Here is a 13,529-nt window from a genome sequence, read left to right on the forward strand (position 1 = left end):
TTAGTGCAATCATTTCATGCTACTCCCTCCTTTGCTCTTGACTGATCAGTCTTTACACAAATGATCTTTGTCTTCAGTAAGATGTGAAAGCTCACACTTTTTATTCACATGTTGTCAAACGTCCTCATGCAGCGAGTGATCTAAGACTATGATAGAGATGATTTATGCTAGGGCTGAGCAATAGGACAGTATCCATACCATTAGACATAAAAAAATGTGTCAACAACTGCCACAGTAACCCTACTGTAGCAGCTTCCCTTTAATATCTCATTTGGGAATGAATAAAATCAGCAGGACTGTGTCATGGCAGAATGAATTTACAGGATTATTTCATCATCAACTTGAGTATTTAATTCAAAGGATTTGCAAAAAAAATACATTAGCATCTCATTGTGGTATCATTTCAGTCAGTGAATTTAATTTGTTAAATGCATTATCATTTATTACAGGTTTACAGTTCATAGACCGGGATCAAAGGTTGTTTAAGTACTGCGCAATGCTAAGTAATAGCCTCCAGTTCATATCTGCAGTAATGCTAATGCAAAGGTACCTAAAATTAGAAAAATATTTTACGACATTCCCCACAAGGGTCTGTACCGACAGATCTATTACTTTAGTCAAACTATTGTTAAAAGGGAATTTGGCAATGAGAAATACAGTGAAATCTCCCCTTCATAACGGCCTGGTCTTCTTTCATGCTAACATGCCGCTTTTATTTATCATTCAACTTTTTTTTTTTTACAAAACCTTGTAAAGAACAGTTTCTATAATGTGTGCAAATACAGTAGCTGATTGATCCATGGTTTCCTCCGTGTTCAGTCCATGAGTTCCTGTTTGATTCTGATGAGGGTTGGCAGTTTTTGACTCCGTTGGCCCTTCCTCTGTAAAATGTACTCACTAAACTGAGAAGAGTCCACTCCACCGCCACATGAGCCTGTGATCCAGAACCCTCTCTGCTGTAGCCGCTCCAACACCTGCAGTCACACACAAACCCAAGATCAACAATCCAAGAATGAGATGTTGACAAGGACCATCGAGCAAGACAAATTCCTGTTTCCACCAAGCGATCCGGTACAGGTAAGTTCGGTACAATATGCCTTTATTGGTGTTTCCACTGGCAAAAGTTGGGAAGGGCACCAAAATAACTGATCCGTACCGTCCTACTGTTTTGGTACGCTTCTGTTGGGATGCCAAGCGTAGCGATCTGACCCAAAGGTTGGAGCTAGTCTGTTGATTGGTCAAAAGAATCTTCACTTTCTGTGCGACAGCCGTGATAAAGGACAAACGCAAAACACACCGTGTGAAAATATCCTGCGGATTTGTTTTTGTTTTTTGCCTCGGAAATGCAGAAATTCAAAATAGTTTTATTGTGTTTACTGTGTTATGTTCATCTATGTTTAATTTATTGGCTGTTTATACTATGTTGCGTCGCTGTGATTTAGTGATGTGTAAGGGTATGGTTGGCTGTGGAAACGCAAGCAAGATCAGGGTTTACTGTACCAAAACCGTACCAAACCGGACCGCTTGGTGGAAACGGGGCTTTAGACTCTTTCCTCAGAGGAGTGCTAAAGTGAAGATTCTGCTTGGCCCAAAAAAATGAAGCAGGTCAGACATTTTCATTCTTTACTTTCAAGTCTTTTTTTGGTTTTAAACACGTTAACTCTCTGGTGCTCCTCGACGCTGACACACCATCATCATGTCATGAGTCAAACCTGAGACTGAATGGGCCAAAAACAAATTGGCTGAATCCGAATCTCCCAATGTTACTTTACTCATACCAAAATACATCCAGTCAAAGGAGGTGAGAGTGGAGGTTCACTTCATGGACAGTTACATCTTTACAGAAGCAAAAGTAGGATTGTACCTAACACTTGTTTTGAGACTTCTGAGAGAGAAGTGTGGAAGCAGAATATTGATTAATTGTGTACCTCTATGACCAAACTGTATATCTGCAGTTCTTCTGTGTTGCTGTTTAAATGTCTTGCTGACATGTGCTGAGTTGTCATTTTTCTAGTACAAAAGCCGTCCAGTTAGGGGTGGGCTGTGGATCAGTGGAGGAGTTAGTCGTCTCTCAACCGGAAGGCAGCCTTCTGTGCTGCAAAGAGATCAGGCCCTTTCTATATCCATTCAGCCAATTACAAACTGATCACTGTCCACTCTTGAATGGTGGAATAAGCTCCCAATTTACATCAGTGCAGTAATAAGACGAAGTCTCTAACTCCCCATAAAACTCATCTGTTCAAACTGAAGCACTGAACTTTGTGCTCTGCTGTCATTGTGTTACCTATAATGGCTTAGACAGTCTAATGAGTCACACGTTTTATTACAGACAGAACACTTAAGGAACTAGTGGCGACGAAGGCCGCATTTGGTGTCGCCTCAGGTCGTCTCTAGTCGCCTCTTGTCTTGGCCACAAAGTTGCACTTGAACACACCGCAAAGACTACGGCCGACGACCAACCACCTCGTACGTTCTGTGCATGCGTGAGAGGAAGTAACTCTCCATGCCAGCAGGCGGCGGTAGTCAGTTGTTATGATACAAGGAGACCATTTTCACACTGCTGTCAGTCACCACTCGTGTTATAGGTAGCCTAGTAATGGAGAATAATATCTGATAAAAAGCTGAAAATGGCGCTGCCGTTGTCAGCCCTTGGTCTTTTAGTGGAAAAAGAAAAGAAGAGGCGGAGGAGAAATGCACTAATGTGTGAAAGCATGGATACTACAGCGGCATGCTCAAGGGGCTTTCCTCAACCTGTGTCGAGAGCCGGAGATAAATGAAACCTCCAAACAGCCAATCAGAGAGATCTCTCTCACCAAAGGCGATTCAACATGTCGAATTGGCCATAAAAAGGCAAATGGGGGGCCTATGGAGACACTGAATGATTAAAAGATGAAACAATCAGTAAAAATCTAATTATTCTTTGTGCTTCATATGGCTGATGGACAACCTGAGCCTGAGAAGTGAAGACTTCCAAACATTGGTTTTAAAGGCTTCTGTGTGTTTTGTACCTGGACAGAATTCAGGTGGCAGTGGTCGTTGAGAGGGAAACGAGTGATATATGTGGTGTCTCGGTTCCAGCTGGTCTTAAGAGACATAATGTCTCCGACCTCAGGAAACACCTCCTCAATCACAGCCTGGTGGGTGCTCACACTGATCCTCTCACCGAGCTCTGGAGCCACATGTACCACGACACACTCACACTCCAGACACACCCCAGCACATTCCCTCTCTGTCCTCCAGCGCTCCAGCTCAGCCTGCAGAGGACCCAGCTGGAAGAAACTGGCCTCTTCATACAGCAGGGAATACTCCTGCAAACGCACACAGGAAACACAGCATGAGACTCAGAGACACACACTGAGAGAAGAAACAAGAAAGGCTTATACACGTTTACGTCCATACAGGACGAATAGGAATCAACTATGTGTACTGCAAAATTACATTATCAATCAAAAACAAAACTCAGCACATTTTGAGTTTTCTTTCCAACATAAAAATAAGCCATGAAATTAATTTGAAAATGTAATGAACTTTTTTTTTTTACTTACGTTAAATTAATCTAGAGAGTATACGCCTGTCGGTATTGTCAATAAATACCAGGTTATATTTAATACAACTGATTTTATCACTGATTAGTTTTGAGGCAGTGGATGAAGATGAGGAATCTCCAGTGCTTTTAAATAGACAACAAGTGGGAAATATCAGGCAGATAATGGAAGTGTAAACTTGGTTACCCATATAAGTATAAGAATACACAGGACAGTGTTTATGTCCTATGACTATGCATCCTCGGAGATCAGACAGAATTGCCAAACATATAAAAACATGATTTTGTAGGGGGTAAGGGTATTTAAGGCTGCCAGAGTGATCCTCAGACAGTGGAATAGTATGAGATATTAATTAAAGCATGAATGGAACTTTTGCTGCTAATAATATTGTATGAATAATAGTCAGCTAGGATCAATGATGGAGGTGAGAACTTTATCGTTGAATCTCTCCTAGCCTTGTTGGGACACAAGTGAGGAGCTGGTTCAGTGCATACATTTCAGGCCTAGGATATTGTTTTGTAATTTAAAGTGAAAATTACTATTATTACTAAATTATTAATAATTACGCATATTTTTGAATGAATAAAAACTTGCAGAGTAAAATGCATTTTTATAGGCAGACACACTCTGTATTTTTAAGAATAGACTTAAAAGTTTCCTTTTTGATAAATCTTACAGTTAGGGCTGGTGCAGGTAGACCAGCTCAAAGTTATGCTGCTATAGGCTTAGACTACCAGGGGAACTGAAACCTTGAGCTCCTATCTCTCTCTCGCTCTCTCTCTCTCTGTCTGTCTCTGTCTGTCTCTCTCCCTCTCCCTCTCTCTCTCTCCCTCTCTCTCTCTTTCTCTCTCCCCCTCTCTCCCTCTCCCTCTCCCTCTCTCTCTCCCCCTCTCTCCCTCTCCCTCTCTCTCTCTCTCTCTCTCTCTCTCTCTCTGTGCATATACAGTACATAATATTACTGCATGTCTCTATCTGTAAATCTCAGTTATTAACCTCATCTTTTCCTGGATGCTCCTGAGCTCTCCTCAGGATCGTTGGTGGACACCTGAACGACCCCACCTCTCCCCTCCCATTTGTCCCTATCCTTCTTCCTGCATCTCCCTCTATCCCATTTTCCTGCCCAGTGCAGTTTAGTAGATGGCTGTTCGTCATGAACCTGGATTTGCCCAAGATTTCTCCCTCTTATAAATATGTTTTTTCTTGCCACTTAAACTTTTGCTGAATGTTGCTGAGTGCTCATGATGGATTAACGTTATGTCTTTGTAATAGCACTGAGTAAGGTCTTTTACCTATTTTTTGTAAAGTGTCTCAAGATAACATTTGTTATGAATTGGCGCTCTACAAAACAATATTGATTGATTGATTGATTGATTGATATTCATTGAATTTTTAAAAAATATATCAAAGAATAATTACTTTCAAAAGTGATACTTGCATAATGGATAAAAGACATTATGAATAGGTTTTTATTAATTACTAGTTATTAGCACACTTAGTCCTTTTCTGCATGGAAAGTGTTTAGAGTACAAAAATAAATGAGTTACAATAGTTAAACAAAGGAATGGTCGTATGTTTGGTACATGTAGCATGACATGTTTCAGTCACTGATAGAGCAGCACTGACGGTCAGAGAGTTGCTTGGTCATTGGGTTAACTTCATGCTCTCTCAAAGTATGTTCAGAAAGTTTTTTTTGTTCGGCTGTCTTGTGATTTGGGACGGTACATCCGTGATAAACTGTGATAGTACCTGATCAAAGCTCTAGACAGACACTCACTTTGAAGTCATCGGGGATGAGGAGTTTGGAAGTGCGGAGGAAGTTTAGTATGTAGCGGAACATCGGGCCGTCACGATCGATGAAGTAGTGCTGCTTTAGACTGTCCAACACAATGGGCTCTGTTCCATCGAACAAATGGCCAATCCTGCCACAAGAAAACAAAAAAACAAGAAAAAGACAGTGATGCCTCTTCATCAAATACTAACCAAATGTTGAGGAGAATAGTAAGGTAGCCAGAAACAAATGTAGTGACGTAGCTGGATGTTGACAGATCATTAGAGGTAAACTTTGCATGTTTCAGTCTAATGTTATAGGCCAGTGAGAGACGCTGAAGCTTTTACTTTTCACCATCTACTGCTATATCATACCACTGGATGATGGTAGAATTTACCATTTAATGATTACAGTTTTTTAAAATCACGATTAATTCAAACAGCAAGTAAATTACTCTCTGCTAATGACACAACAATCATTCTAAATAAAAGCCTTGTGATTTCAAAATGTGAATTTTTTAACATGTGATTGAAAATACCATTAAGTGTGATTAACTATTTAAATGTAACGATTAAACACAATTAAAAATGTTAATCATTTGACAACCCTAATTATAATATAAACTTATAGTCATTTTAAAGTTGTATTCTAAGTGTGTATCATTTATGTAAAGGTCATGATCACTGGAAAGTTTGAATGTGACATCCATTATTAATTCTGCAGCGCAGTTACCATGAACTGTCAGCACTGGGCTGTTAGCACTTTGTGATGGGACATTACTGCAACCAGATCTTTCACATTGAAAGAGGATAGTTTTGAAAGAGGATAGTTTTGATTCTACTGACTGCATGAAAGTTAAAATAAATACAAGCAAACGGGACACAGCTATTTGCTCTGCAGAGTGGTAAAGGGTACACTTAACTCTTTACGCTTTATTAATAAGACAGTTTCTTTTGTCTCTTTTGCAATGGCTAAGTAAGACTAAGAGATGCCTTCCTAAGACAAATACACATTTTTAAATAACTTAAAATCTACCCATTATTCTGAAATTACATACAAATGCTTTACCAACTTCCAGTCTCTCGCTCCATTATTTTGGGGGTCAGGGGCTGAATAGTTTGGGAACCCATGGCTTAGTGGACACAAAAACTGCACAATGATTTTCTAAAAAAAAAAAAAGCCATGGGTTTTTCAAGATGAGAAACTTTTAACCATACTATATTTATTTTTTACGATATATTACAACTACATGTTTAAAATGTTCTTTAAACTGCCATGCACACGCTGGACACAGAGTCTGCTTTGTTTTCCCTGAACCACATGCCCCAAAACACATCTGGCTGAAACGTGTGCAGAGTTCTCCTTTGCAGTTTCAAAGTGGATGTGTGTCTCTTACCGTGACTCGGGGTACTTTGTGAGTGTGGCCAGGCTGCTGGTGTACATGTGTCCTCCTACATCGATGTGGACAGGTGCGTTTGTTTTGGTGAGCTTGGCAGGTGTGGGGATGCCCGAAGAGCCCAAAGGAGACCCAGGAGACACGGAGACTATCTGCTGACTTGACATACTGCTGCTATCACGGCTGTCCTGGGACACAAAGCACACGGAGACACACAGGAGTGATAGCATCAGTAAAAATATCGCTAATAGTACTTTCACTGGCAATGGCTATATCATGAAAATGTAATTGGTAATGTAAACGGCAAGTCAGAATTTGAAATGTCCCATAAAAAATATCCTATGATGTCATACTAATTTTAGAGATTCTTGGGGCAAACCTAGAGATTCATCCCCAACCAGGGGATTTTTTAACAAAGGGAGGGGGGGCATAACATGCACAATATAGATACCAGAGACATTATAGACTTTCTAATGTGTGTGTGTGTGATGAACAGCAACAGACAGCGTTCTGACCGCTAGACTGTTATCCCCAGTTCAATCAGGAGAGACAATTTATTGAATCAAAGATACAATGTTTATATTACATATGTGATATTGCATGATTGTCAAAGAAACTTTGGCGCTTGAACTCTACAGGGAGATATGGTTATCAAAGATGTCTGCGCTGAGCGGCAGCAAGATCTGAGTCCAGACACGGGTGGTGGAGGTGTTAGCGGACGATGTGATGAAGAAGCTGATTTAACTGTGAAGACTGGGGGTTGATGAGCAGATGGTTGACGACGTCGTCTGAGGCTGAAGGGATGAAGAGGCTGACCAAACTGGGAGGACTGGGATTGACCATGACGATGGCTGATACTGTGTTCTGAGGCTGATGGGATGAAGGAGGGGATGAAACTGCGAGGGCGTGGCGGTGATGGGAACGATGGCCTGAATGAACTAGTGGAAGAGAAAGACATATTTTTTTAAAAGAGAGCAGCAATATGATAGGCTGATGATGATGGAGTGTAGTAGTACTGTTGGTTAGATGTGACCATGTGACGTGAAAAGGGGGTAATTCAAGAAGCTGAGTGGGCATGTGTGGAGAAGTGATGTGAAACAGTATGAGAATAAAACCAGCATGCAGAATATAATGTCTTCCTGGCTAGAGCTTCATAAAAATTGTCTTGTTATATTTACTTACCTAAATTAGGAAATTAATTTAGTGAACCATAAAGACATTTTGGAAGAAGAATGGGAGCAGCAGACTTATGATAAGGGTTGTGAAAGGTGCTCGTTTTCCACAGTTATAAGAATGCAGTAGGATTAATGCATCCTACAGAAAACCCTCCTAAACATGAGTTCAGCAAAAAGACAAGATACACCACTTCATCCACAGGATCAATATTAAATATGTATCACCAAAATGTATTTAAGATTTCAACCTTTCACTTATATTGATGCAGTCTGCAGTCTCATGAATAAATTATGTTCTTTGTGTAATTGATTTGTATGTTTGAATTTATACCCTGAGCATTATGAGGAATATGATGTCATTCATCACTGTGTGTCTTGTCTATATATAAATACTTACCTTATTGGATTAACCTCTCTCAGTACTACACTGCATGAAATGTCTACAACTTGGTAAAATCAGAATATTAAGCACACAGTTCAAACTATCAAACTTTTTAACAAATCAAAGACAGATGAAAGACCGTAAACCTTGTAGAGCCGGGGGCAGTGAGTATGAAAGCGACAGCTATCACATTTGATCTAAAGCTGAGGTTTTTTTTTTTTTTTTTTTTTTAATATTAGGCTATATCAAACTTGGCTTAAATGTAAATAATTCTTAGTGACACTTTAAAGCAAGAGACTCTGATTGCACATACAATTCCCCTGTGAAAGATGTGAGCGTTTCCTTTTTCTAAGCATGGAAACACACGCAAAAAAGCAACCCAAAAAAAAAAACACATTTATGTAAATACAGTAGAATATATAAACCGATCTGGTGTTTTGTGTTACCTGTGTGGATACAGCGACCACCGACCCGACAGTGGGCTTGCGATTAGCATGGGTCACTTTGGCTTTCCTCTCGTTCAGTTCGACAGGCGAGTCCGCGCGTGTCCGGGGGCGCACGCACAGCTTCTTGGCGCGGGGAGCCTCCGGGTCCTCCTCTGTGCTGCCTCGACTCTCCGTTGTTGTCACTGCTGTGTTTATGGTTGTAGACACCGTGTCTGTCTCTGACCGCTGAGGCTTTACATCCGCTGGGTCGGTTGCTCGATGGACGTACGGGATCACGAGCTGGAGGTGGGACTGTGCGTGACCGTTCACCGTTTCCGTGGCAACGTAAAGCGTTGTCGGCCTGGAGCCCGCGGCGCCCACGATGCTGTTAAGCGTTGCTATAGAGACGGCACCGATGCAGTGGTTGGTGTAGGTCTTGGAGAGCTTGGCAGCGCGCGACAACATCTGCATCCTCGTGCCCAGCAGGTTCTTACCGATGGCTTTGTTCTCGTACCACGTCACGTCGTTTGCGCAGCAATGGTCCCGGGGCCTCTGGAAGAAAGCCCTGCAGAGCGGGTTCCGTTTAGACACGTACCGGACAAAGCTGGCATACGGACATTGCTCTGTGCCCGTCTCATACATCCGCGGCAAGGTGTCCTCGTCTGCGTCCGGACGCTTCTTGGTCCAGGCAGTGGACCGGGACTTGTGGTACGGTCCGAGTGCTTTAAAATAGACAAACTTTCTCCCGTCCTCATCAACGGCCAGGCCAAACGAGTCCTCCTCAAGCTCCCGTTGGTTCTCCCGGCCCCTAGTGCAGAAATACATACAAGTTTCGAACCAGACTTTGTTTAGCAGCCCGAATGACGTGTCTGTGTTAAACACAGAGGACTCATATAGTCTCCGCAGGTCAGAGCGCGTGATGGCTTGTTTCTGCACCACGGGACCAGCGCCTTGCTCCTCCAGCCTCCGAATGACCGCGGCTAGGGTCAGATTGGCGCTGCGCAGTTCGGGGTCCTTTGTGAGGTCCAAGGTGCGACAGTAAGGCGGCTCGTTCAGGTACCGGTTCAGTGAGCTCCGGATGCTGATGAGGGACGACTTGCTGTAGAGCTGTCCACTTTTAGAGCGCGCCTCCGCGTAAAAAGAGCGTAGCACAGCGCAGAGCGCTTCCTTGTCCAGAGTTTCAAAGTCTGGACTTTGGGCTTTCTCACTCAGGTACTCCCTGAAGATCCTTACCGCATACCGAGTGGCAAGGCGGGTGTTCTCGCTCAGCCTGTTCCGCTCTGACCGCTGAAGGTCTCCCTCCAGGTGAGGCTCCAGCCCAGCAGGGAAGCTGCTGCTGAAGGGATCCGCCTCGCCCTCCTCCTCTTCGCGGTCCATACTCCGCATAACGACCACTTGAGTCTCCGCGGCAGAAGCGCTGGAGTCCAGCACAGTGCTCCCTGACTCCCACTCCAGCTCAACAGCATCTCTGTCGGAATCCTCGTCCTCCTCCTCCCCTGTGATCTGGACCTCCTGGATATAATCTTCATCTTCATCCTCATTATCCTCATCCCTGCTCTCCTCGGGACAGCTCATCTGCTGCCGGTCCGTATCTCCGCTGGCAGGCATTCTCGCCATATTGCGGTCTGTGAAGCAGTCCTCCGGCAGCGCGCATGCGCTATATTGGACCGCAGCGCTGAAAGCCTTTTGTGTTTAAGTGACCTTCAGCCGTGCACACGCGTTTTTTAAGGTACTGAGAGCGAGCGCAGCGGGAGAGTAAATTTGGAAGCGCGCTCCATCAAAAAGGCTGCAGTATTGGACTGCAAATTGGACCAGCAAAATGAACACAGTGTGATGTGGTGGATAACAGGACTGCAGGAGGGTGACCTCGAGAGTCATCATGAGCCAAGCAAACTAATTATACATTTTTCACTTCTGAATCTGTGTGGTATGAATGTATAATTAACAATGTCTGTCAATAGAGATGATTAAAAAATCAATTCAGCAAAAAAATAATTTAGGTCAATTTTCCATTAACCTAAACTAGACTTTTGGTTTTTCTTCAAAGACACAATGGGTTAGAATTCAGGAAGAGAACATGACTTCAAATCATCAAAACAACACATGCACATTGTAGTCACCCCAATATTTTTCATGCTTTTTGCTTTAAGCTCTAGTAGGATCTTAAATGTACATCCTTAGTTTGTCTTTTGGTTACTTGCTGGTTATCATACAACTGCATATTGTGTCACATATCACTTAAGCTAAAGCACAAACAGATGAAATAAATGAAAGGGCTACTCATTTGCATAAGTGAAAGAAAAATAAGCATGTGATTTGTTATGTGCCTCATTCTCTGCACATGAGAAAAACATACAATATAAAACAACTGAAACACATTCATTTCAATCTGATGAAAAACACACAAGAGAATTCAAATGCACAGTAAGTTCAGAGTTTCTCTTGATTCTTGGAGCAAGGATGCGGATTCAATGAGGTTAACTGAGATTTATGTAATTTAATTATCTTTTAATGGTTAGTGGAATGTATAGCACATTTACACCGCAGGTTTCACCTACCTGTTCACACCCATTCACACACTGAGGGTAGAGGTTGGTAAATGAAGTACAAAACAGCAAATAAAGGGGAACACTCAACTGTAAACAATATTTCAGGTCCACGACCGCAACAAGAAAGGAGAGACGAAAAGTCAGCACCCTAAATGTCCTTCAGAGTGTGTTTATCTGGGTAGAGCAGCAGCATCAGATCAATAACGGACGCATTTCAGCACAAGGCATTGCAGACATTTAGCAGAAATGCCCTTTATAAACAGGAAGGGTATCTTAAGTTTATTTTTTCACTCACACAAAAAAGAAGACTATTCTGTATAGCAGAGGAACTGTTAAGTTTATTTTTTCACTCACACAAAAAAGAAGACTATTCTGTATAGCAGTGGAACTGTCTCCAGAAGTTATATAAAGTAACCATCAGAGGTTATTAATCCCTTTCATACGCAGTTTACGCCACCAATGAAGCAGCGGGAGCAACTTGGGGTTAAGTGTAAATGGTAAATGGACTTGAGCTTGTATAGCGCTTTTCTAGTCTTCTGACAACTCAAAGCTCTTTTACACCGCAGGTCGCACCTACACATTCACACTCAGATGGTAGAGGCTGCTGTGTAAATTGACCATCAGAGTAAGTAACTAATCCGAGGAAAAGGGGTGAAATAATTTATAATATATGATGGAATTTCTTTGTACATTTCTAAATAAAAAATTGATCACAAAAAAAAAGTAACTAATCCCATTCATACACCACCGACGAAGCAGCGGGAGCAATTCAGGTGCCTTGCCCAAGGACACATCAGACATGTTGCTGCAGGTGCTGGGGATTGACACCCCCGACCTTCTGGTTGAGGCGACTGAATCTACCACTGATCCACAGCCGCCCTCGTTCAGGAATCTTCACACAAAGGTTTATGACATAAACTAAGGAATTTCTGCTTTATAATGTAACTAACGTTTAGGGGCCTTGTGTTTGCTCAAAAAATATTGTGGTATTTAATATGATAGAGCTTTATCAAGCAAAAATATAAACGGTATTTAAAATATGAGACAGACTGAGAGAGAATCAAATTGACACAGGAAACAAGGCGCATGCTTTCAAATCGATCTGGTTACAAATGTGTACAGAGACTGTTCTGGAGATTTGAATTCTCTCACATGATACATATCAAATAATAAAGTTAGCAAACTGTGATATTTATTTGATAATGAACTGTGACCAGTTTTGAAGCAAAGTTTCCCATCTTATTGGAGTTATAGTCTAGATGTCTTAAATACTTCTCAAGCAACATGTTTAGCATCGTCTTATCTGACTTCATAATTTCTCCTGAAAATCCTCACTAATTATCTTTTGTCATACTCCCGCCTCATTTAGTGTTAATCACTCAAAAATAGTCTAAAAACCAATGAATGCATCATTATTTTAAAAATAATCTCTCACACCCTCAAATAGTTTAATACACTAACAATGCATGTGTTTAAACCCTCATAACATCGATCCTTTGTTTCCTAAAGACCAGTTTCCAATGTGCAGCTATATTAGCAGTTATTTTAGCAGCTTCTTAATTTAGTATCCCATCATGCTTGGTGTCTGCTCCCGGCTAAGAGCACTTGTTCCTCCCTTGGGCAAACATGACCTTGATATACAGTCTGCACCCCATGCACATGCTCTCACTGCACCAGTTTATTTTTTTGTATCAAAGGATTATGTCCTCTGCTAAAGATGGTCACATATGTGATGAATGACCCGTAATACTAAAAAGGTATACGTTTAAAAAGGCACATCAGATGACACAATGTATGACTAGAAATAATAAAAAAAATAATAATAATCAACTCACAAAATCTTTTCCAGAAGAAATAACAAACAGAAGCTGTTCTATAAGATTAACCAACCTTAAAAAATGAAGCCAATGCTGAAGTGCAAAATCCTGCATTTCGTCGAGTGTCCGCTTGAGGCTGGCTCCAGAAGTCACATACACACCAAAGCCAAAAAAGCTGTTTTTACAGCATACATTAACATGTTTACAGCCTGGTACATAAAACAAAATAGGTCTGAATAGTGATTGTCATCACTGGCACACACTGTACATTTAAAAAAAAAAAAAAGGCTCTGTTTTGAATTTGAAAACGATACGTGTCATCCATAGTTAGGCGTGTAGCTGAAATGATTGACAGGTGGGGGCGATGTAACGGTTCATCAAGACGCTTAAAACCCTCCTCAGCTCCAGCTCTCAGCCAGTCGTTAGGTTGACTGAAAGTTAGACTGAGACAGCATTTCCAGCATGGCGGCTG

General features: G+C 41.7%; 2 protein-coding genes across 2 annotated transcripts in view; one reads left to right on the forward strand and one right to left on the reverse strand.

Moving 5' to 3' along the window:
• hyi (hydroxypyruvate isomerase) overlaps window positions 1-3,480 on the forward strand; it is a 127,755-nt gene extending 124,275 nt beyond the window's left edge. Inside the window, exon 9 of the transcript XR_010666553.1 lies at window positions 3,471-3,480. The gene's annotated coding sequence lies outside the window, so the exon portion shown is untranslated. The remainder of the gene's footprint in view (window positions 1-3,470) is intronic.
• LOC109982514 (uncharacterized) lies at window positions 337-10,330 on the reverse strand. The gene is made up of 5 exons (XM_020631759.3): window positions 8,713-10,330; window positions 6,710-6,897; window positions 5,320-5,464; window positions 3,009-3,308; window positions 337-974 (listed from the first exon to the last, which is right to left on the reverse strand). The coding sequence occupies exons 1-5, from the start codon at window positions 10,306-10,308 to the stop codon at window positions 816-818; spliced, it is 2,388 nt and encodes a 795-aa protein (XP_020487415.2). The 5' UTR covers window positions 10,309-10,330; the 3' UTR covers window positions 337-815.
• Window positions 10,331-13,529: the final 3,199 nt, after the last annotated feature.

Source organism: Labrus bergylta, chromosome 6 (genome assembly GCF_963930695.1).
Source record: "Labrus bergylta chromosome 6, fLabBer1.1, whole genome shotgun sequence".
Taxonomy (NCBI): domain Eukaryota; kingdom Metazoa; phylum Chordata; class Actinopteri; order Labriformes; family Labridae; genus Labrus; species Labrus bergylta.